At 43.3% G+C, this 22,343-nt stretch overlaps 1 protein-coding gene across 2 annotated transcripts in view; it reads left to right on the top strand.

The window, feature by feature from the left end:
* MAP9 (microtubule associated protein 9) overlaps window positions 1–22,343 on the top strand; it is a 470,608-nt gene that overhangs the window by 297,648 nt on the left and 150,617 nt on the right. For both annotated transcript variants that reach the window (XM_069631321.1, XM_069631320.1), the window contains exon 10: window positions 1,148–1,237. In XM_069631321.1, coding sequence (XP_069487422.1) covers window positions 1,148–1,237 — 90 coding nt within the window. The remainder of the gene's footprint in view (window positions 1–1,147; window positions 1,238–22,343) is intronic.

Below are 22,343 nucleotides of genomic sequence, written 5' to 3'. Positions count from 1 at the left end.
TGAACCACATTCACACCACGTTTGAGAATATAGCCTTCCAAAATGAGAAGGCGGCATATCTCTTAACTGTACCTGTTTGACCCTTATGATTATGTTGGCTCTTAGTTTGTAGACGTGTGAGGGCTGAGTAGGCACGTTGGACTCTACTCGTCCTTTTACTTATGCAGAGCAGAAGTAATTTGTCACACCCAATCCCTACCCTATTGACTGGGGAGTCTTTCCTGTATCTATGAATTGGGGCCCACTCCCTCTGTCACTCCCATTGGGACCTCTTGAAGTTTTACTCCAGCCACTGAATCTGAGGGACAGTGCCCACTGGTGGTATTTATTCTTTCCTCTGTGGAGAAATCATGTAATTACTGAATCCTTTCTGCAGTGATGAGGTGTCACAAAGTGCACATTGATGAAGAAAATGCTAGCCACAACTCTCAACAGCACTTTGTTTATGATTTTTCTGGGATTTTGTATCACACTCTGGGACATCAGAAGAGAAATAAAAAATATGCTGGTTCTCTATCAAATACCAAGGTTTCACACAACCTTTTGCAAACATCAAACCCCAGTTGAAGTTTGCAGAGTGTTCACTTCTTCTGAATGTACTGTTTTAATATATTATTGAACATCTTGTTAACAGTTAACCATAGTAACGGCATATAAATTAAAGTGGAGCCTCATTTTTACTCACCTTAACTTCAGTTTCCAATTTGCGAGTGCTGGCAGTAACTTGGCACAGAATACCATGAACTATTAAAGCAGTATTTTAAATTATGATGGGATGGATATTCTGTGTTTCTGCCAAATCTGCATTTCATGCTTCATGAGCCTTTAGAAACCAAGGAGTTTTGAGGCCCCTCCACTTGTTTTTAGCAGTTTGTAATAAGTGAGTGATAAACTTGTTTTAGGAGTACATTTTAATCTATAGAAAATTAAAATGATGCATACAAACGTGTTTAATGTTCTGCCTCCTGATAAAACATAGAACTCAGAATTGTCAAAAGTGGAGTGTGTACTTTAAATTGGATTTGCGACTTCTTATGTTGAACAAATACCATTGAGACAATCACATACTGTGTGTGTGATCATTTGAAGAAAAAAAGGAATTACTGGAAATACACGTAACATACCAGTGCATTCCTCTTTTCCTTAGGACTGGTTGGAAAAAAAGAAAGTGTTTTTACAAGAATTACAGAAAATCAAAAAGACGGAAGAAGAAAAAGAAAGGGAAAAACGAAGAATAGTAGGTCTTATTTATTCCAGTTTGCAATGTATAATCTGTATTTACCACTATACATACATTATTTCACACCATTCTGATAATTTCCACTGATATCTTTGGCAAATTATATTTCTGGTGTATCAAAGTACAACATCAGTACTGATCTGTTCAGGAGAGTGCTTGCTTTGAACCTATATTTATGAATTCAGTAGACCCATAATTCATGTTCAGCACTAGTTTGTAGTTTATTTAATGAATTAAATCAATGCTTCTTTGTAGACACTATTGCTATTCTTTCCTGTAGGAGCTAGTGTGAACAAATTGTCTTTGGTTTATGAAAAACCTGAAAGTGTTTCATGACTTAGTGCGCCTGGTTCCCTTATTCAGGTGGCCAGGGGAGGGCCATCACTATTGGATCCTGACCCTGGTGGTGGACTTGCGAAGGAGGATCTCCTGGGGGATAGAGGGTCCTCGGGAAGTGGGGAGGAGACACTGGAAGGTGAGACATGGTATCCCCCATTTCCTGACAGTTATTTACCCCATATTCCCTCTACCTTTATGGGATACTACAACTCCCATAACTTCCCTCCTTTCCTTATCTGGCTAATCCCTTCCCTCCATGCGTCACCATACAGCGCATTCCTCCCTGGGGCTGCAAGGCTGCCAGGGAGTGTCTGAGGGGCAGGTGGGCAAGACGGTGGCCTTGATGAGTTGAAAACAGAAGGACACATGAAAGCAATCACAGCCAGTGAGTTTAAAGAAAGGTAGAGCCCGGTTTGGGAAAGCTACGCGTTGAAGGATAAAAGACATTGGAGGTCATTACAACCTTGGTGCTAAGTGCACCAACTTTACCACCATGGTGTAAACTCCGTTTGCACCATGGTGGATGGCGGATTTACCGCCCCATTCCAAGGTGAGTGGGGCAGTAAATCCCCATTTCCCATTTTACCCTTCCCCATTCCCATTTTTGCCCCATAGGGCATAATGGGAGTGGGGAAGGCGCTAATTACGCCGCCGTAAATTATGGCGGGTTAGCGCCATGGATTTTACAATCAGAATCAGGCGTTAAGGGTTAACGGTGGCGTTAACCCTTAACGCCTGAGTTGTAATGAGGGCCATTGACCTGAAAGGCTGAATGTATTTAGCAGACGAGGGAGCTGATGAGAAACAAGGTAATGGAGTGGTGTCGTGTGAGAAGGCACATTGTTGAACACTTCTAGAAAGATAACAGAAGAGTAAAAAATGAAAGCTGTATGAGGCTGAAAGTTATTGAAGGAAAGAGCACAAGGGAAAGAGAGCGTGCAGAGATCCCGAAAGGCTAATGTGAAAGTGAACTGTTTGTGAAACGAGGAACAGAGTGGCTGTGGGACCGTCCGAATGAATGATATGCTTTTATGAAATAAGGAACAGAGTGGCCGGGGAACTGTTCTGCAGACATTGAGAAATCAACCCTATTGTCACGTGGTCACGCATGGGGGTGATACTGCTATGCGGTTGCGAAGGTCTCTGACAGGTGAACATTGTCAAAGAGAAGTACAAAGATTGGAGAAGGGAGTTCTCCCTGAGCTCTGTGAAGCAGAGCTGTTTAGCTGGAAAGGGTTTCAGCCATGTTTAAGTGTTTGAAGATAGGCAAGGACAGCTGTGAAAGTAGCTAAGAAGGAACTTTGTGAATATCTGTTTATTTGTGAATTGTGAAGCCGGGTGAGGGAAGCCCGAAGGAATCCATTGAAGAGAACTGTGATCCATATTGAACTGACATTGAAATAGGCGAGGGAAGCCTAACAGATTATGGGAAATCCTTGAACTGTGCATACTACCCACCTTGAAGAAACTTTGTAAGAGCCCCTGTGAACTGATCTTGGAGAAGGGAGATGTGAGCCGCATTCTGACATTCTTTTTGTACTCTTTATTTTCATACATTTTCCCACATTTAGTTATTGTGAAACATGAGGGCAAGTATAGGTTTCTGACACAGACTTTTTCCTTTGCTTGACTGACTGACTTGGACCATTTTATTTTACTTTAATGGTCGAGACTACTCCCATTAAAGAATATGGCTAGCTAGGAAGTCTCCAACCCCTGTCAAACTTGATAAAGGTGTTGAAACGTGTACATTTGTGGCTGTGTCCTTACGTATGATACCATTCCTGCCTCACAGTGTCCAACTCTGGAGCAAGCCACATAAAGCTGGCCATGAGAAGAGTATGAATCCTGTAAATTGATTTCAGCTATTCTGAGTTTGAGCATTAAGATTGCACAGCAGCATTATTGGTGTCCCGATCTACAGCTGAGGCAGCAGCGACCTCAACATAAGTGCCGTACTGGTTGGGCTAAAGCATGTAAGCTTGAAGTGCAATACCCGTACGTGTATGGCTGAAGCATGTAATTTTCGTACTGTTGAGATGGCTTACATACATCAACTTCCGTGGGAAATTAAGTCTCTGTCATTATCATGAGAGATTTGCCACAATTTGATTTACAACGTCATTGTGGAAACTATTGAAGAGACATGTACCGTTTCCGGTCACCCGCATTACTACAAAAGCACTATATTGTGTCACCCACATAACTTCAAAAGTGAGTTCTTCTAATGTCAGCTAGAATGCTGATAGTGTGAAAAGTTTAGGAGCAATGGACTGCTAATGTTTTCATGAACTGCTGAACTTTAGGAACAATAAACGTAGAACTACAGCAGAACTATGGTGCAAAGAGCCATATGGCAGGGGTATTTTGTTTTATTTTTATTGTATTGTTTATAGCGCAAATCTGGTCTGTAGGCAGTGGCGTGCTTTACACAGTTCAGGAGAAGCCAGAAGCTATTATCGAGCCAGTGTTTTTAACAGTAAACGCAGTACTGTGGGGGTTTGTTGGGGTTTTAGTCCTGGGGGAGGAAGCGATGAAAGAGCCATGTCTTCATGATTTTTCAGAACAGCATAATGGAAGGGGCAGTAGGAGACTCCAGGGGGAGTGAGTTCCACAGGGATGGGGCACAGCAGGAGAAGGACCGCTTTCTGGTCCTTCCCTTATGGGTAAGCGTGGACTCTAACCTTTTGATGGTTGGTCTACATGAGGTGCGAGAACCTCCTGAGATACCGAGTTTGGCTGCCACGTAAGATGGCGTTTCTGTTGGAGATCACTTTGTATGTGATGCACACAGTTTTAAAGAGAATCCTTGCGGGGAAGGGGTTCCAGTGGAGATCACGTAGGATGGGGGTGATGTGGTCGAATCTGCGGGCACCCACCATAGGACGGGCTGCTCCATGGTGGGTAGCTTTGAGGGGGAGTCGGGTACATGGCTGGGAGCCTGGCAAGGAGGGTGTTACCCCCGTCAGTGTGTGACATGACCAGTACCTGGAATACTGTACAGAAGTTAGCAGGGGATGAACGTTTTGGAGCCAGGCGGTTTGGGCTTGCTTGGCCACGTGTTTTTGGAGAGAGAGAGAGAGCTATTGACAATGAAGCCTAGGGATTTGGCCGAGTTGGTCATCTTGGGGGTGAATCCGTCTAGGTTCATGTCATTGAGCTAGTTTTGGACGATCTGTTGTTTGGAGGGGGTCAGCTAAAGACAAACTCAGTTTTGGTGGGGTTGAATTTTAGGTATGCAGGTGACATCCAGGTATGGATGGTTTCCAAGCATCTGCAGAGATGAGAGATGTCTTGAGGGCCAATAACCTTTAGGTACAGCTGTGTGTCAGCAGCGTTTTGGTGGATGGAGATGCTGAGGTCATTTAAGAGGTTTCCCAGGAGATCCATATAAAGGTTGAAGGGAATGGTTGAGAGAATCGAGCCCTGCGGTACGCCGCAAGATATCGCTATGCATTTGGTCCTGAACTACCCCACTTGGACAGCTTGGAATCTGTTGGCAAGGTATAAAGAGAACCAGTCAAGGACTTTTCCTGTGAAGCCCATTCTGATGGCGAGGATCGAGATGAGCGTGGGATGGTCGACCCTTTTGAACACTGCTTAAAGGTTGAGTAGGAGGAGGCGGCAGTAAGATGAAGTGTGTCATCTATCACCTGAATTTTGGCAGTTTCTGTGCTATATTTGGCCCGTAACCCTGATTGGTTGCACGGATGAGGCAGAGTTGGTTGATTTTGGCCAACAATTGATTGGCTACAGCCTTTTCGATGAGTTTCCCTGTGAAATGGCGGTCGTTTGCTAGGTCATCAGGATCGAGTGAGAGCTTTTTCAAGAGGGGGTGAATCAGACCCGTTTTTAGAGATTCCGGGAAGGAGACTTCAGCGAGAGAGGCATCGATGATATAAAGGAGTGTGTTAAGGCTGCGGTATTGGAGCTGTTTGATGATGGAGGCTGGGAGGAGATCATCCAAGTAGGTTGTGTGTTTGAGAGATGCAAGAGTTTGAGAGGTCCTCAATGGTGAGAGAGGTGAAGTCTGACCAAGAGGGGAGTTCCTAGTGCCGGGTAGGGTAATGGCTCCTTGGAGGCCTTTGCAGAGTCGATTTTGGCAGTTTTGTTGAGTAAGAAGCTGTTAATGCTATTGCATTTCTCCTGCGATGCCGGCACCTTGGGGTCCGGGGTGGGCCTGGCACAGTGTCTGACAATGTCGCAGAGGGTTCTGCTCCTGTTAGGGGCCACTGTTTTTTCACCAGCCTGATTGCCCTTTTGTGGGACACGAGGTCAGGAGTGTACCAGGGGGCAGATTGTCAGACCTTGATCTGTGTGGTTTTTAGCGAGGTGTGGGTGTTAACCAGGCCAGTGCTGGCAAGAGAGAAAGCTTCAAGGAGGTCTGAGGCATGTGCGGAGGAGGGGATGGTGGCCAGAGCTGGCTCACAGAGGTCCACAGGGAAGTGTTTGAAGAAGCAGCAGGTAATCTCAGGGCGTTTTGCTTGTCCCTTATGGGGCTGTTCATAGTGTTGTAGGGTATGAGGGATTGTAAGGTGGTCTGTCCAATCAAGTGGGATGGGGTCAGCACAAGAGAGCAGAGCCACATTGGTGAAGACGAGGTTCAGTGTGTGCCTTCCTGTGTGGGTTGAGAAGGGGATGATTTGTTGGAAGTTGCACGAGTCGGCTAGTGCATAGAGTGAGTCATGTAGGTGTTATGTGGGTGGAGTCCCCGAGGAGGATGTAGCTGCCATGTACGATTGATGCTGAGGTTGGTCAGTTCCTCTATAAACGACCCATTCAGGGCAGGTGGTATATGAGATGGAATGTGATTGAGTCTTTGTGGGACAGGGGGAATCAACATGACAGGGATTCAAATGAGGTGTAGGGTGTGGATGGCAGGACTGTACAGTGCCATTCTGACTTATGGATGACAGCGACCCCACCACCTGTCTTTCTTTGCTGGTCAGTATGTTGAATACTGTATCCGGGAGGAAGGAGAACGTCGAGGATGCGATCAGAGGAGGTTGGTAAACCATATTTCTGTGATGAAGATCGCGTCAAGATTACTCTTTGATTAGATCAGCGATTTCGGTGGCGTTTACCAGCATGATGGGCCGGGAGCGCATGATGTGAGGGTGTTGTGGGAGACGTGGTACAGTGATGAGGTTGATGATAGTAGCCACACAAGGCTGCCTAGTGCACATTAGAGTACCGACCTTGGAGATCGTGGGGATAGGCTACGGACAGACAAGACTCATGATGATGTATATTGGAGCATTTGAGGGGCAGTGTGGTTGACCCTGGGCCCTGCCAGGCACAAACAGGCAGTGTACATGTCCTTGTACATCCTTAGCCCATGACGCCTGGTGCTGAGGACGCCTAGGTGAGACAGAGGCTATCGAAGGGAGGCTAGGGGGCGTAGACTGGAAGGCCTGCTTAAGTAGGAAAAAGAGTGGGAAATCCTCAAGCTTACCAGTGATTGGCAGGTGGGAGGAGACCTAATTGCCTTGCTCAAACTGCACTGAAGGAGGCTGGAAGGCCTGCTTAAGTAGGAAAAAGAGCAGGAAAAAAGGGGTAAGCATTGCAGACCGCTAAAAAAAAAGAATCTGAAAAATGTATATTTCATACTTGTTGCAGTGTCTAAACCATGGAACCTACCCATATGCCAAATTTCAGGTTTGTAGCATGTTGTGAAGTATGCTGAACAATTTGAACAGACACACACATATCCATGCATTTTCTCTTTACATAGAGATGAATTGGATATTAAATGCTTAAACGTAAAACAGCAACCAACCCAGAATCCAATAAATATGGATTCAGCACTACTTTGAAGGATAAACAAGTTGTCATCACTTTAGTAATAACAATAGTTCCAGATATGTGCAAGGCACTGTGGGACTGCTTAGTTATCTTGTCTTCAGGAAGGTCATTAACAGAAAGGATACTCCATATTTAATCCCCACTGGTAGAAGGTTGGCAGTGATATGTGGGAGCTTTAGACTGCTTGCCTATGTTATGCTTACATGTAATCAAAACACGACAAACAAAATAAAATAACACAACCAATAAAACACATTTCCTTGTCTATATTAAATTGGTTCAAGTGAAATGTAACTCCTCTGTTGATGAAGACTGCTATATACATTCTTCCCTGTAAGGAACATCACAGGTTGTATTCGAGATTGTGTACTTGTCCAAAGGAAAGGCTACTTCTTAGGGCATTTATTATTTGCAATCTTCATCAGACGAGGTGGTGAGAAGACAATGAACATTGAAATTCCCCCTCTGTTACACTCCACCTCACCTTTATACCGAATTGGTCACCTCAAACATGTGCCAAGTATGCTACATGCATTAGCTAAGCCAGGCTAACACATTTGTAACTGATATGCAAGGAACATGTTATCCTCACAGTCAACTGGCAAGATGTTGACTGAGGACTATATCCCAGGGAGATACCTCTGGCACTCCGAACATTGCATTGATGACAAGGAGCCTTGATTATGGTCTCAGTCCATTCCAAGAAGAGATTCCCAGAGGTAATTCTCTATTTCAGCATCATAAATGATTTAGCAGACGCGATGGCATGCCTCATCTGCACAATCTGCTGTTCTTAAGCTCTCTTTCATACCTGTTCAAACTTGTTGTGGGCGAGAGTAGTTTCCCACTCATTTCCTAACGGTCCTTGAAATGCTCTCAGACCTTTTGTTCCTTGATGGTTGGATTTTTTGGCACACCTGTAAATTTACAACAGTGTTCTGCGATCTCTTCAGAGTCCTTGGCACATGCATGAGCCTGACGTGAAAACACTTTGCTGTTTAGTCAATGCACAGGCATTTCTACAGATGATGTGAACATTATTAGTTTGAAGTTATAATGCTTTGGGCCACTGTTCCAACTCTGCAGGACCACCCTCTGGTTCCTTTTCAGAGAATGAGGAGTTGTCTCCATCTTCCTTTGGAATCTGAGAGATTCCAAAGGGGCTTTGCCTCCTTGAAGTTGCAACTAGCATATGTTTAGTAGGTTGTGGCAGACCAGAAGAAGGACTCTGACTCCGTAAGGACATTTCAAGGGTTTTTATTTTGATTAAAGGAAAGAAAATGGCTATCCAACTCTAGCGCTATGAGGGAGGTCCCTGCCTGTCGGGTCTGGGTGGTCTGGCGTCAGGCTCTAGCTTGTTAATACACATACACTCAGACATATACATTTACACTGTGGAAAACATGTGTTTGATTTGAGCCTTAACTATGTATTCTGAAGCCTAGACCATCATGGAGGAAACGGAACAGAGAGCTGATTGATAGAGTTTCTACAATTGGAACTCAGTCAGGCATTCTAAACTGCCTTCCATTGTCCATATCAAGCTGCAAGGTGCTGTTTAGGTGAAGCTCCCAGATCCAAGGCACAAAATTCTGGTGGAGGCAGTGAATACTTCAGGATGAGGAAATTACTGTGCAGAAATCTGCGAGGAACTTTCTGAGATACGTTGGGGCACAGTGTTTCTTAATATCGATGAAGAGACTTTAAACATGAACCGAGCAAATGTTGCAGAAGCAAAGTTTAAACTGTAATATTGTCCCAGTTGGGCTTACCCGTTAAAAATGTGTGTTAGTTATAATTCATTGAAGATTTACCTTATCCCGCGAGGGATCTTAGCGTATGCAGACAGCGTGCACGCTCTCTCACCAACTTTGCATTAAAAAGGAGAGTAGCATTCCAAGGGTGCAGTGTAAAGACAGTGAGTGCACGTGCACCTCTTCAGAGAGCAGTGTCTCACCAAATGATGTGCATATTTCCCTAATCAAGGTAGCGTCTCGGGTATTAGAAGTTCAAAAGGTTAGGAGGGAGGGGTCTTGGGAAAGAGTAGTAATAATACATGATCCTTGTTTTTGTCTTGCCCTCAACATATTTTCACGAAAATAGAAGACAGAAGTCTGTTTAAAAAAAATAAATAAATAATCCACTTCCCCTTTCCCTCAGGGATGTTTCAGATTTCAGCTGTAGATAGTTTGTTGTTAAATAAATGCTCTTGTGGGTCTGCAGGGTTCAGCAGCTCCCGTGGATCAAGCCATACAGGACCGTGCACTACCTAGGAAACTAAATGTAAGGGTGCTCCTCAGACCTCTGAACAAAAATCAGTCCTACATCTTATAACCTAACTTGTATTAAGCCATACCACTAAAGAAGCACACTTAAATTGTCAGAGTGCTGTGCCTCTGACCTATGGCGGTCTTGGGATGCTCTTACAGGGCTCTTGGTCATCATCCAGTTTGTGACTCCTAGAAGCAACCACAATGTAAGAAATAGTCGCAAAGAAAAGTCCTTTTGCTATTTTTAAGAAAGATAATGTACAAGGGTAGTCTTTAACTTAAATGTATTTGTCAGCAGTTTTCACACTCCTTAAAAGGTTCAGTAGTTCTTGATAAACAGTTGATTTATCAGTTCCTCTTCCTTTGTCTGATTTATGAATGTGAAACCTTTTGGTTCATATGCTCGATCATGTTTACAGGGGTCCTCCAGACCTAGGGCTTCTCCTTGTCTTAAGCCCATGTTTGGACACTGCCACTCTATATGCTTCAGGTTCTCTGTCTCCTGTAAGCTACCAGTTGTACAATGTCCCACTCTTTATAGGAGCTTGTTGCTGTGTTCCACAGGGTACCCTGCTACCTGTCAGAGCGTTAGTCCGTGGGAATAGCATCCTCTCATCGAAGCTCCAGCTTTGGTACACTCATGGCCTTGTATCCTCTCTCACGCCTACACGTAGGTGTTCCTTGCGTGTAGCCTCCACCACCGTGCATGGGACAGAGGATTCTTCCCTCCTCTGGTGGCTGTTCTCAGTGTTGGTTTGTAGGCTGTCCTCTGGCCCACCCCAACCTCAGCATGGTCACGCCACCAGCTGAGACAGCCTCTCTGTCTTGGTTGCCAAAGTGGTCTCCTTGCTTCGCTGCACGCAGGTCCTCTAGCATCTCTCGCTTTTCTTCCAGCTGCACCAAGCTACCGCCGGCTCTGCGGTACTGAGTGAATATGTTCCTCCAGGACGTTCGGCGCCTCTGCGTAGTATTCTCTCTTCTTGTTGCTACAAAGTTTCTTGTACTTTTATGTGCATCATCAAAGGAAAAGGGGCTATGTGGTTTCTCTTCAACTGTGGACTTCAGGTGGGATCCAGCATTACCTGGAGCCAAAGGGACTGAAAAAATGTCACGACCAGGAGAATTCAATATAGAAGTAACAGTCTTTCCAATTCCCATGTATGCAGACAGTTCCTTACTGGAATGGAGTCCTTGTCCCCAAGAGGGGATTCACTCCCAGTGAGGATCCACTTGGCCAGACCCCTAGGGAGGGTCTTGCTGAACAAACTCAACTCCCTAGCCTCAAAGGGGGTTGCTCCCCTTTAGGGAGAAGGGACAAATAGTCAAGACATAGTCACAAGATGCAGTGTTAAGCCAAACATTTGGATTTATTTGTCCATTGGCGTTTCTGCTACAGATTCATCCAGGAAGTGGCCCGGTTTTAGAGTAAGACAGTGTGGCAGGTGGAAGGATCTCCAGAATGTATTGTATGTTACATTTAGTGCCCATCGCTTCTAACACACCACCCTTAGTTTTATTAGAATATGTTTATTGGGACAGATGATGTCTGTGTAATGTAACAGTGTGAGCCTTCAGTGCAATCTCTGCCCCGTCATCTCTGATCTAACTAGGAAACCAACCCTAGTTGACAGTACATAACTCTAAATATCTGTGAATAGGAAGCTGCCTTTGCTTCTGTCCATCTTCCGAACAATTTTCTGTTTGCTGTCTAACCAAAGAAATATAGCTAGTCTGGCAAAGAGAGACCAACATAACACTTAACACATAACTACCATATTGCAGTACACCACCTTTATTTGTTTCCCGAAGCAGGTTAGGGTTGGATGAACACCTAGTGATTCTGCAGAATTTCAGTACACAAAAAGCAATGGCCTATCCAACTTACTACATGAATGGTTTATGGGATGGGCTGGAATAGGAAAGTACAGGTTTAATGTTTCTTCTGTGCTCTCTGATTCTCCGTAGGGTGCAAAAATGTAGTCATTTGGGCGACTCGCCAGATTGACTGATGGCTCAAACATCTGTTGGAGAGGTGGACTTTTACATGATCTAAGGCAAGCGTCGGCAGTCTTTGCTTCTACCGATGTTTTGGACTAAAACTACCACCAGTCCCAACCGCCAGTAAATGGTGAGGGGCATGCCAGTGTAGTCCAAAACATCCAGGGAGCCAGTGGTTAAAGACCTATGATACAAAGGTTTCTACCGTAATAGAAACAGCTTAGACTACCAGTGCCGGGATAGAGAATGGAAACATGCACAAGGATCCGTCCTAAGGGGACCTGAGATCAAAGTCCAAACCCCTAATCTGCTATTCAAAGTTACAGGGATATAGTTCCCACCACACTTGTTAGGGAACTTTGATAACTTCTCCAGATTCAGACCTCCAGAGCTGCAAGATGCCTTTCCTAAAGCTTTGCTGTAGCATATGCCTATCTTGGATATAAATAATATCATCTTACTCTTTATCCTCCGCCTCCCCTTTCTTTGTCTCAGCACGCTGAGGGACTAAGTTGGTTACAGGAATTAACAAGGTATGCTTCCTTCCCTCATTCTGCCCTTTCTATTTTTGTATTTTTTTCAGTTTGTGCCTTAATTTCACATTTGATTCTTCTTGGTTTCTTAATCCTGATTCTCTGATTCTCTTTGATCCCTCTGCAAACCACTTCGAAACATTTCCACATCCTGTGGCTTTACACTAAAGACTTTAGCTTTTAAGATGCTCCTTAAATGGAAATGTTTTGCTATGTCAAATGTCTCATCCTCTGGGAATTGTTGCGTATCCCTTTTCTGAATACCTACATATCTCTGATGGGTAATTCATGTAAATTAATTATGCTGCCGATCCGGGGGCTCAGGATCTTTGTTTCTACACATCTCCTTATTTATTTGTTTGTTTACCCTCAATTGAGTTTTATCAATATGCTGGCATTTTATTTTACATAAACAACCCTTGTCTTCTCTTAGTCTGCTATTTCACCACAAGGCCATACCTATTTCTGAGGTGTATGGCTCCTGCCATCTTCTTCTTTTCCCCAGTTGCCCAGCCCTCAGCACCCACTAACACAATGTTTTCATTTTAAATATATTATTTTAATATTTTGTTTTCTGCTTTGTGTTTAGTTGAAATAGTGTATACCCTCAATTATTACCAAATTATCACCCCTCAATGGTTTACCCACATCTAGAAGTGTTTCACTGAATTTTCTACTGGTTAATCCTCTGACCTTGGAGGGCATGGCTTTACAGCACCATTCATGACAAGTACAATTGTGGTTGGCTTTTCCATGTAATACTGACCACTGCATCTAACAGTTCTTTCCACAACATGTAATGGTGCATGACACAGCAAATAGAGCCATGTTATTTCCTATTCCGGTTTTCAGACAGGAAAACCAGCCTTCAATGCGGATGCTGAGCTTGTAAATTGGTGTACCTCTGCCCTGGACAGACCTTGGCCTAACACATGCACTGTTGTAAGGACTTTTACATGAATGCCAACCAAACAGCTTTCTTTCTCCGCCACCTCCCAAATCATGGCTGAGGTTCGAAGCATCATGTGTGACTATGGCTGTGACTCAGCTAGGTCCTCGACTCATGTACTTCCAGGACCCTATATAGAAATACATGACTGCCAACTCTGACAAATCCAACCATCTGAATTGTGCACAGTAAAACATGGAAGGCCTAGTACACACATGCTAGTAGGGCTAATACAATTTACTTTTGGAATTGGAAGACATTTTAAATTTGGTGCAGTGACATGGACCTCAACCCAGCCATATTCTTGAGACATATTACCAAACCGTTTAACCATACCTGTAATCAGGTCTCCAACATTCTTCTATATGAGTTCATTTAGCTACATTGTAACGATACAAGAAAACGCATACATGACCAAGCAAACTTTCTCCCATCCTTTAATAAAGGACTTTCCCAGAGGTGTGCTCTGTAAATTCCCTATAGTCAAGCCCCAGATTTGGACTGGGAGTTAATTGTCCTCTTCTCTAGTCTTCTCCTCCTTCTGAGTTGATGATTCTGGCAGGTTTGCAGTTTGTAACTTGGATACCTTCTTACCTGATTGCAATAACATCAACACACAGGTTGAGCGAAATCCAAGCATTTTCAAATTCCATGTGGACTGTTGGGCCCTTGATGGAATATGTAAGGGGCTGCAAGTCAATAGTCTCCAACTCCCTCACCACTTTTGACAATATGGTAAGGATCATACAAACGAAAGTGCACGAGGACGCTATGCACAACCCACCTTCATCACTTCAACCATATCTCCCTAAGAGCGATCCACTGTGCCCTAAAAAAGAAGTTAGTGGAAGCTGTAGTCCACAAGGCCAGCCTGCAGTTCTCCAATGTTCCATCCAACGTAAAAATGGCCACTGTAATTCCAACCCCAACACAGATTAATGTTCATCTTCAGAAGTAATTCTCTTTACCACAGGAAGCACTTCCTCTTGTCTGTGTGTTGGGCATGTGAATCCTTTGCTCCCTAAGAACCTGGAATCTACCATCTCTTTCATAAACAAGGTGTCTCATTTGATTAATACCAGAATGTGGAGACCTAAAATCAATTGTAAAGAAATACTCATGGCTAGGAGAACAAGCTGGGTGGTCTATGGGCCAAAAACCTTGGACAGGGATTGTATTGTGTTTTCATGGGTCTACTTTAGGACAGAATGTGTCTGATGGAAGCATTAGACTGGTACCTTTTTATTTCCCCCTCCTAGCTATTAGAAATCACGTTTCTAATTACAGGGACATGAGCCAAGTGGGGAGAGTTGGGTAGGTCAACATGTGTTTCATATCCAAACCTATGCTAGCTCTTAGAGGCCATAAAATCTCGCTGTCTCCTCCTTTGAACCCTGTGCACGCCCCTGACATAGCACTCAAACAACTGACTGGTTTGGATATTCCGTCGACTGACAACAGGTTCCAGGTACCTTCATCTTTACAAGATAGATTGATGGTTTGTTGCACATATGGAGTGTCCCATCCAATTCAATCAATCAAACTCTCCCACTCAGGGGAATGTGCAGGTAAATTCCTCTCAGGTAGGGGTTCAACTTCCAACCTCCAGTGTAATCCATGGAATATAGCTGGCTACAAACCCAAATTTGATAATCCTAATGCAGTGGAAACCCTTTTCAAGCATGACATAATTCTGCTTCAAGAGGCCTGAACCTGTAGTGAAATCAAACTAGATGTTTATGTAACCTTCCAGATTCCAGCTTCAAAGAAGTCCAGCTGTCTTTGCTCTGGTTAATGCAATGCTGGTGAAGTGTAGAGTAGCCTCTTTGGTCAAAGGTATTCCTACCACATCTGATATTTTTTCAATTCATACAGTTCACAAATGGTAAAGGATCATGTTTTTTTATCTGGGCTATAATGCACATCCAAAGCTAAAACAAACTGTCCCCTAAGCGACCTAAAAACTATGGTCATACTCACTGATCAATCAAGGAAGGCCCAGACTGGTATATGCTGTGGGGTGACTTTAATGCAAAAGTAGGGCATAGTCCGGGCCCAGCCCTATTTGATGCGAATGAGGACTTAACTCTCATCATTTCGTGTCCCGAGATGGCAGTTCCCAGAATGTGTAAGAGAGGCTTGAAAATATATACCTGCTTGCAGAACTGGGGTATGTGATCAGTGAATGGGAGACATGGCAACCATAGACCTGGTAACCTCTCTTTTCTCAACCATATGGGAAAGTCCATGTTGGATTATTTCTTCCTTTCGGCCTCTAAGTGGAACACTCTAAAGGCATTTAGAGTGACAGAACATAAATGTAGTGACCATTTTGCTATCATGCTAAAAGTATCATGGCTCTTTTGGGCCCCGAACATGTGATCTCACCACATACCAATATTGTGTCAATTGCAAAGGTCAAGAGACTTGTCAGATGGAAGGAAGAAAATGGGTCTTTAGTCCAAGGATAGACCATATTAGTCTCTTGTGATGGATATATTCGACCCCTCCAGTGCAGCTAATCTGGTAATGGCGACCTATCAGACAAGTATGCCTGACATTTCTGGTCTATTTTACAGAAATGGGAAGGTGAATGTGAAACGAACAAAAATGTATTGAAAACAAATCTACTAACTGCTTTAAAGTCCGCCAACCACTCCTGAACTGACATTGTATCATCATGCAAAGATTCTAAAAGGGTCATGGCCACCAGGAAAGCATCCATTCACCACAAAGCCTGGGAGGATTTAATATTGGTTGCCAGCCGAGAGAACACCCAAAACCTCTAGGAATTAGTAAACCATGGCTCTTGCCACTTGATGATCCATAACAAGGTTGCGGCTAATGTATCTGAGTCACCCAGGGTGGATCAATTTAGTACCCTTAATAAGGCAAAGGTAAAGGAAGAAGTATTAACTAGGTCTGCACCACCAGCGAGTCTGCACCCATTCCAGATCACATTGGAAGAAGTACATACTGCTTTGAACAAACTAGCTGTCAGGTTTCCTTCCCCTATTCAGGCTATTTTCCCTTATTCAAGTTTCTTTCTCTTTATTTCTCTTTTCTTATCCTTTTTTAGTTTAGCCTTGTGTGGGTGGGAAGTTTTCTGTTGTAGTTGGTTTGGCCTTAACTTCCTGATTCAGAATCCTGGTTCTGACCCATGGCAAAATGGAGTTTCACTGTGACAGCTCTGATTGGTTAGAAGACTCTGCAGAACAACAATGAACATTCTAAACTGTCACTCTTTGCCTTTCATCATCTAAGCCCCAGCTGAGAGGATGTGTGTAGTGGCTGCTCCTGCTTAAGACTTGGGCCTGGTGGATTTTATCCTTCAGGCGCTAGCAGTTGAGCGGCTACTTTCTTGGGGGTTTCAGGAGAAGTTCTCAGCTGTCAGGAATGCGATTTGAAGACAGGAAACTCTGAAGATATTTAGGAAATCGTTCTGGAGATAAGTGACTTTGTTTAGAGATTGTTAGACTGCCGCTCTGTTTATCTTAAAGACATTTAAGTGAGATCTCGTAAAATGTTTTCTTTGAATTTATATTTTGAACTGTTTGAGTGCGCTTGAAATTTAGCGCAAGGTTAACGGGTGAACGCAATTTTTTAAACACGTACTACGTGTAATCAGAAACTAACTGTTGAACCTTTGCGCATGTGAGTTTCAGCGCGTGTGCTTCCTGGCGAGAGAATTCAACTGCACGTGTGAGTTCAGCGCGTGTGCTTCCTAACGCGAGAATCTGTTCGCCGCGTGACAACTCTATTGCGCGTGCGTTTTCAAGCGTGTGTGTTTCTGCCCGAGAACTCAATAGCGCGTGTGATTTCCAGCGCGTGTGCTTTCTTACGCAAAATTCAGTCCGCGTGTGAACTCTTTGGCGCAAGGTTTAAAAGGCGCGTGTGAATAGGAGCGGGAGTTCTACAGCGCGGGTGAATACTAGCCCGTGTGTTTTCTGCGCGAGAATCCGTTTGCGCGTGAATTTTGCTTCGCGTGTGTTTACAAGCGCGTGTGTTTTCTGCGCGTGGACTTTTCTTTCAGTGCGCGTGTTCATCAGCGCGGGAAGTTTTCAACGTGCAAATCTTCAGCATTGAGATCATCGGCGCGTGTACTTTTGCACGTGTTTCTTCAAGAATTCTCAAACTCTATTGAATTGTAAAAAGGTTTCGGAAACTAAAGAAAAGTTCGAAAGAATATTAAAGACAATTTAACTGGACAATTAGTTAATTTTGGAAAAAGTCAAAGAGCAATACTTTCCAGGTTTGCCCAAAATAAGAAGTTGTTGTGAATTTCAAGAGACTCGAGTAAGAGAGATTTTCAGCTCCTTTACAAGCTTCTCTAAGAAATTTAAAGAGAAGAACCAGGTATGATTCTTAATTATTAGTTAAGGATTTAAAGTCTTTCCAACTATAAAGGTTAAGTAAGTAACAAAAGGATTTGTATCTGCTTTTCTTGTATCCTCTGCAGGTTCAGCCTTGGCTAGCCTTGACGCAGTCAGCCTGGTGTTGTTATGTTATCCACTTCCCCCTTTCCCTTTGGGGTGTAGTTTACAGAGCTGAATTTATATCTAGTTCTGGCAATTACATCTTAGGGGGATTGTCGGGGGTTCAGCAGCTTCCGCGGACACAGGACCTCTCAGCCTGACACTAGCACTGGGTAAAAGTCCTGGCCAAGATGGTATCCTTGTGCACCTGTAGAAACATACAAGAATTGTGGGCCCCCAGTTTCTAACAGTCAGCCTGAACACCTTTGTAATGTCTGATCACTACCCTGAGTCCTGGGAGTCTGCCATCATGTATTTAATCTATAAAAATGGCCATAGATCTACCAAGTTCCTATAGACCCATCTCTCTCTCGGACTCGCATATTTGGTAGAGTCATCTTGGCTAAATTCCAAACCTGAATGACAAAAGAAAATATTCTCTCTGAGTTTGAGCTTGGAGCTTGGATTGAGAGAAGGATTGGGTACCAAAGAACAATCCCTAAATGTATGGCTGAAGAAGGTTATAATTGCCGGAGAATCTACTTCACTTTCTTATTTTGATCCAGTTGTATGGAGTAGTGGAGGTGTTGGTCGGTGTACTTCATGGTTCTCGGCTGAAACGGACGTTAGGCAGGGCTGTGTTCTGGTGCCCATACTATTCTCACTCTTTGTTAATAGATCCATGGAAAAATTAGTGCAACTTAAAGCAGATTTCCCCATTTCGTCATGAAATTAATTTCTATCTTGGCCAATGCCGACAACACTGTTTTGCTTGCCAGAACACCTGGAGCCCTACAAACTCATATTAAACTCTACACCGATTTTGATGAATGATTTAGATCTTGCAATAAACGTCTCCAAATTGGCAGTGTTAATATGCCATAGAAGTCCCCATAAATGGCAGGTCAGGTCCCCACCTTCATTTTTTTGTAAACTGTGCTAGATTGCCAACGTCGTCATCCTATAACCTCCTAGGTATGACCTTTACACTGTCTATGTAGGGTGCTAAACTAAACAACTTAACAACATGAAACAGGCTATAGGCAGGGTATTTAATTTTGCCATTACATATAAATGTCACCATATTGATCTAATCTTGAAGATCTACTTGATCAAAGCCAAAGCTACAACTAAATATTGCATGGGGGTTTGGGGTTGTACCAATTTAGCCCAGTTAAAAGTACAAGAAAATAAGTTCCTGAAACAGGTATTGGGCTTACCATTTTTTTCACTGCTTATTTTGCAGCACAGCAGGATCTGGGTTTACCCTATTTTGCAGACACACTTTCACTCAAGCCTATGTACCTGCAAATATGGTGGAGTGATAGAATTGCACTGACCCAACACATTCGAGTCCTCATTTTTCCTCACAACATAATATTCTGGCTATCCCATGGTACAAGCATATAAAAGGTTTGTTTCTTATGATTAATTCTACTACTATATTTGCCAACCCTGTCTCCATTAATATCCAAGCAGCTAAGACTTACAAATCTAGACTAGTAGACCACGTGGCTCTGCAGAGGGAACATACAGAGTGAGTGAAATTTTCTGAATCGTTTGCATGCTTTATCATGACCAACTACAGTCAAAACTACCTGGTCACTCCAAATATTTTAGAGAAGGCCCGCTCATAACCAGAGCTAGGTTCACTCCACTCTCTTTAATGGTGATAACTAGCAAATGGACAGCTTACTTGCAATCTGCTACCAGCTGTGAACATTGTCAGGCGAGGTCCAAATATCTATTCCATTTCTGTCCTGCATATGTTTGGATTCGCAGGAGAACTACTGGGATTCCCGGGCCTGCCCATTGAGTTTACCTTTTAAAAGACTCTGTAGTTCAGGTCTCCACTTTAAGGAGAGGCTGTGTGGCCAGATTGCTCAGGTGGACCCCAGCAAACAAGGTGAGGACCCAACACCATTGGATTGTCAGGTACTGTCAGGTTGGAGCGACATATTCTTTACATACATTATCATATACTCATTTACATTGGGTCAGGGGAGACACATATTTAGTATAGAAAGGTTTTGGGAAGTTATTATGGGTTATATTTTTAAACAGCCAATTTTGCCCTTAACCTTCATTGCAGTCTATGGAAAATGCCCCAAGCCAAGATGGAGGTTCTCAGTCTAAATTCTAATTGGCTGGAGATTGTTTATAGGGAGGACAATGAACATTCTACACTGCCTTTCATCGTCTTTGCCCAGCTGAGAGGTTGTGTGCCTAACAGGAGTCGTGTATGGAGTTTGGTGGAGACACAGGACAGGAGTTAGAAATTTCCGATTTTCTGAGAAAAGAAGTTTTCATGTCTCAATCACAAGATAAGTGACTTTCCATTTTTGTTGAACTTTGTAAAAAGGTTATATTAATTTAAAGGGATTGAATCGCAAATCTGTATCTAAGAAAAATTGAAGCGCGTACGTTTGTTTTCATCCCTACGTGTCATTTCAAACTAGCGTGTGAGTTTTTTCCCGTTACTTTGAGCCAGCGCGTGTGTCTCTGCACGTGAGAGTGAAGCGCGAGCGTGAACTTTGGACTCACGTTTACTGTTATATACGCGAGGGTTTTTTCTACGTGATAAAATAAAAGCACGTGTGCTTTTTCCCGCGATTTGGTTTTTGCGCGTATGCATATTTTTTCATGGGTTGGACTTTAGCGCGAGTGAGTTTTTATCGCGTCTTGGACTTTAGCGCGTGTGCGTTTTACCCGCGATTTGGATTTTCAGTGCGTGTGCGTATTTCCCGCGACTTGGAGAAAAGCGCGTGTGTTTTTTCCCGCGGTTTGGATTTTCAGCGTGTGTGCGAATTTCCCGCGACTTGGAGTAAAGCGCGTGTGTTTATTCCCGCGGTTTGGATTTTCAGCGCGTGTGCGTATTTCCCGCGACTTGGATTAAAGCGCGTGTGTTTTATCCTGCGGTTTGGATTTTCAGCGCGTTTGCGTTTTAACCGCGGTTTGGATTTTAGCGCGTGTGCTGGCTTTCCACGTGAAGATTTCATCGCAAGTTTAAAATTCGTTCCTGAGTAAAAGACACTCTACAAAGAAAATATAAAAACAAATACAAGAACTTAAAAGAACTTCCTTAAACTTATTTGAAGAACTTTAGACCTTGTTCAAGAATCTTAGGGTTGAGCAGACGAACTACAAAGTTAAATATTACATTCATGGACTTACAGAGAAGGCTGAATGATCTTTAAGATTCTGGTCCACAAGTAAAGAAGTCTTGTCTGCTTATCACTTCTCTGGGCATACTGAAGAGAAGTACCAGGTATGGTTTTTTGACTATTTTGGTAAAGGATATAGAGTTTAAGGTTAGTATAGTACCCATTGAGTAATGAGGTGTATTGCATGTTTATGTTTTAACTACAGGTGAAGAACCAGCGAGTTGATAACTTCCAGCCTGGTGTTTGTTTCTTTGTCCCTTCCCCCTTTCCCCTGAAAGTGAGGTAAACTGAGCAGTTATATATATGTCAGCTCAGAGTGCCACATTTTGGGTGGATTGTCGGGGGTTCAGCAGCTTCTGCAGACACCAGGTTCTCAGCATGACAGTATGAAAGGCCTATAAAAAAAAGTGTCTGCCCAAGCTGTTATGAACCCCGACGAGACAGCCATGGAGGCATTGGGAGTAATGGTTAAGGAAATGAGAGAAGAGTTACGGGTGGCTCATCAGGAATATTCAAGTCTTTGTCAAAGAATGGATGAGTTAAATTTAAAGGTAACTCAAATACAAGAAAGAGAAGTTGAAGTTTCGGAAGGTGCAGGAAACCCACCTGAGTTGGTGAGAGTAGGAGAAGAACAAGAACCTAGGCTTCCCAGAGGGGCAGAGGGAGGTTTAGGAACTTTAGTTATTCCTGTTCCTTTGGCCGCTCCCGAACATTTCTTAGGAGATTCAAGAAAGTTTCAAGTTTTTCAGACTCAGTGTGAATTACATTTTTTAAGTCGTCCAGAGTTGTTTTCCACAGATGCTTCAAAGGTAACATTCATCTTATCATATTTATCATGAGAAGCTTCTGCGTGGGGAAGTCATTTGGTGAGTCAGAAGAGTTTGGCTTTGAATAATTATTCCCTTTTCCAGACCGAATTTAAGAAAATGTTTGATAAGAGACAGTTCTCTTTAGAGGTTGATGGAGAATTACTGGAACTGCGCCAGGGAGGAAAGGAGTTGATTTCTTATATCACTCAATTCAGAATTTTAATTTTAGAAAGTAAATGGCCAGAGGAGAAGAGGGCTTCCTTATTTTATAGGGGCTTAAAGGATGAGTTAAAAGATGCTCTGGCTGGAGTTTTTGAGCGACCAAATACTTTAGATGCCTTAATTGATTTGGTAGTTCAGTTGGATTTTCGTTTAACAGAAAGACGTTTAGAGCGTAGACGTTCTCAGGGAGAGGTTAGGTTTCCAGGAAGAATGGAGAGGCCTAAAGTTGAGGTGGTGAACAGAGAAGTGAAGTCAAAGATAATTGACCAGCAGAGCCGGGTGAGAGGTCCGTTGTCCAAGGAAGAGAAGGCAAGAAGAAGGGAGAATAATTTGTGCTTATACTGTGGTAGGAGTGGTCATTTTCTTGAAACCTGTCCTTTTACCCCCAAGAAGATCTCCAAATCTTCAGGCAGAGTACAACAAGTGGCTAACACAATACAGACAGCGGTTCCTCACATAACTGTGAACGTATCCTTGAAGTTTGAAAAAGTACTTTTAGGTTCTGGGCCAATTATTATTGATTCAGGAGCTACGGGTAA

This window comes from Ambystoma mexicanum, chromosome 6q (assembly GCF_040938575.1).
Source record: "Ambystoma mexicanum isolate Mex_15411 chromosome 6q, UKY_AmexF1_1, whole genome shotgun sequence".
Taxonomy (NCBI): domain Eukaryota; kingdom Metazoa; phylum Chordata; class Amphibia; order Caudata; family Ambystomatidae; genus Ambystoma; species Ambystoma mexicanum.
Note: the sequence above shows the minus strand (reverse complement) of the source record. Positions and strands in the feature narration are given on the sequence as shown.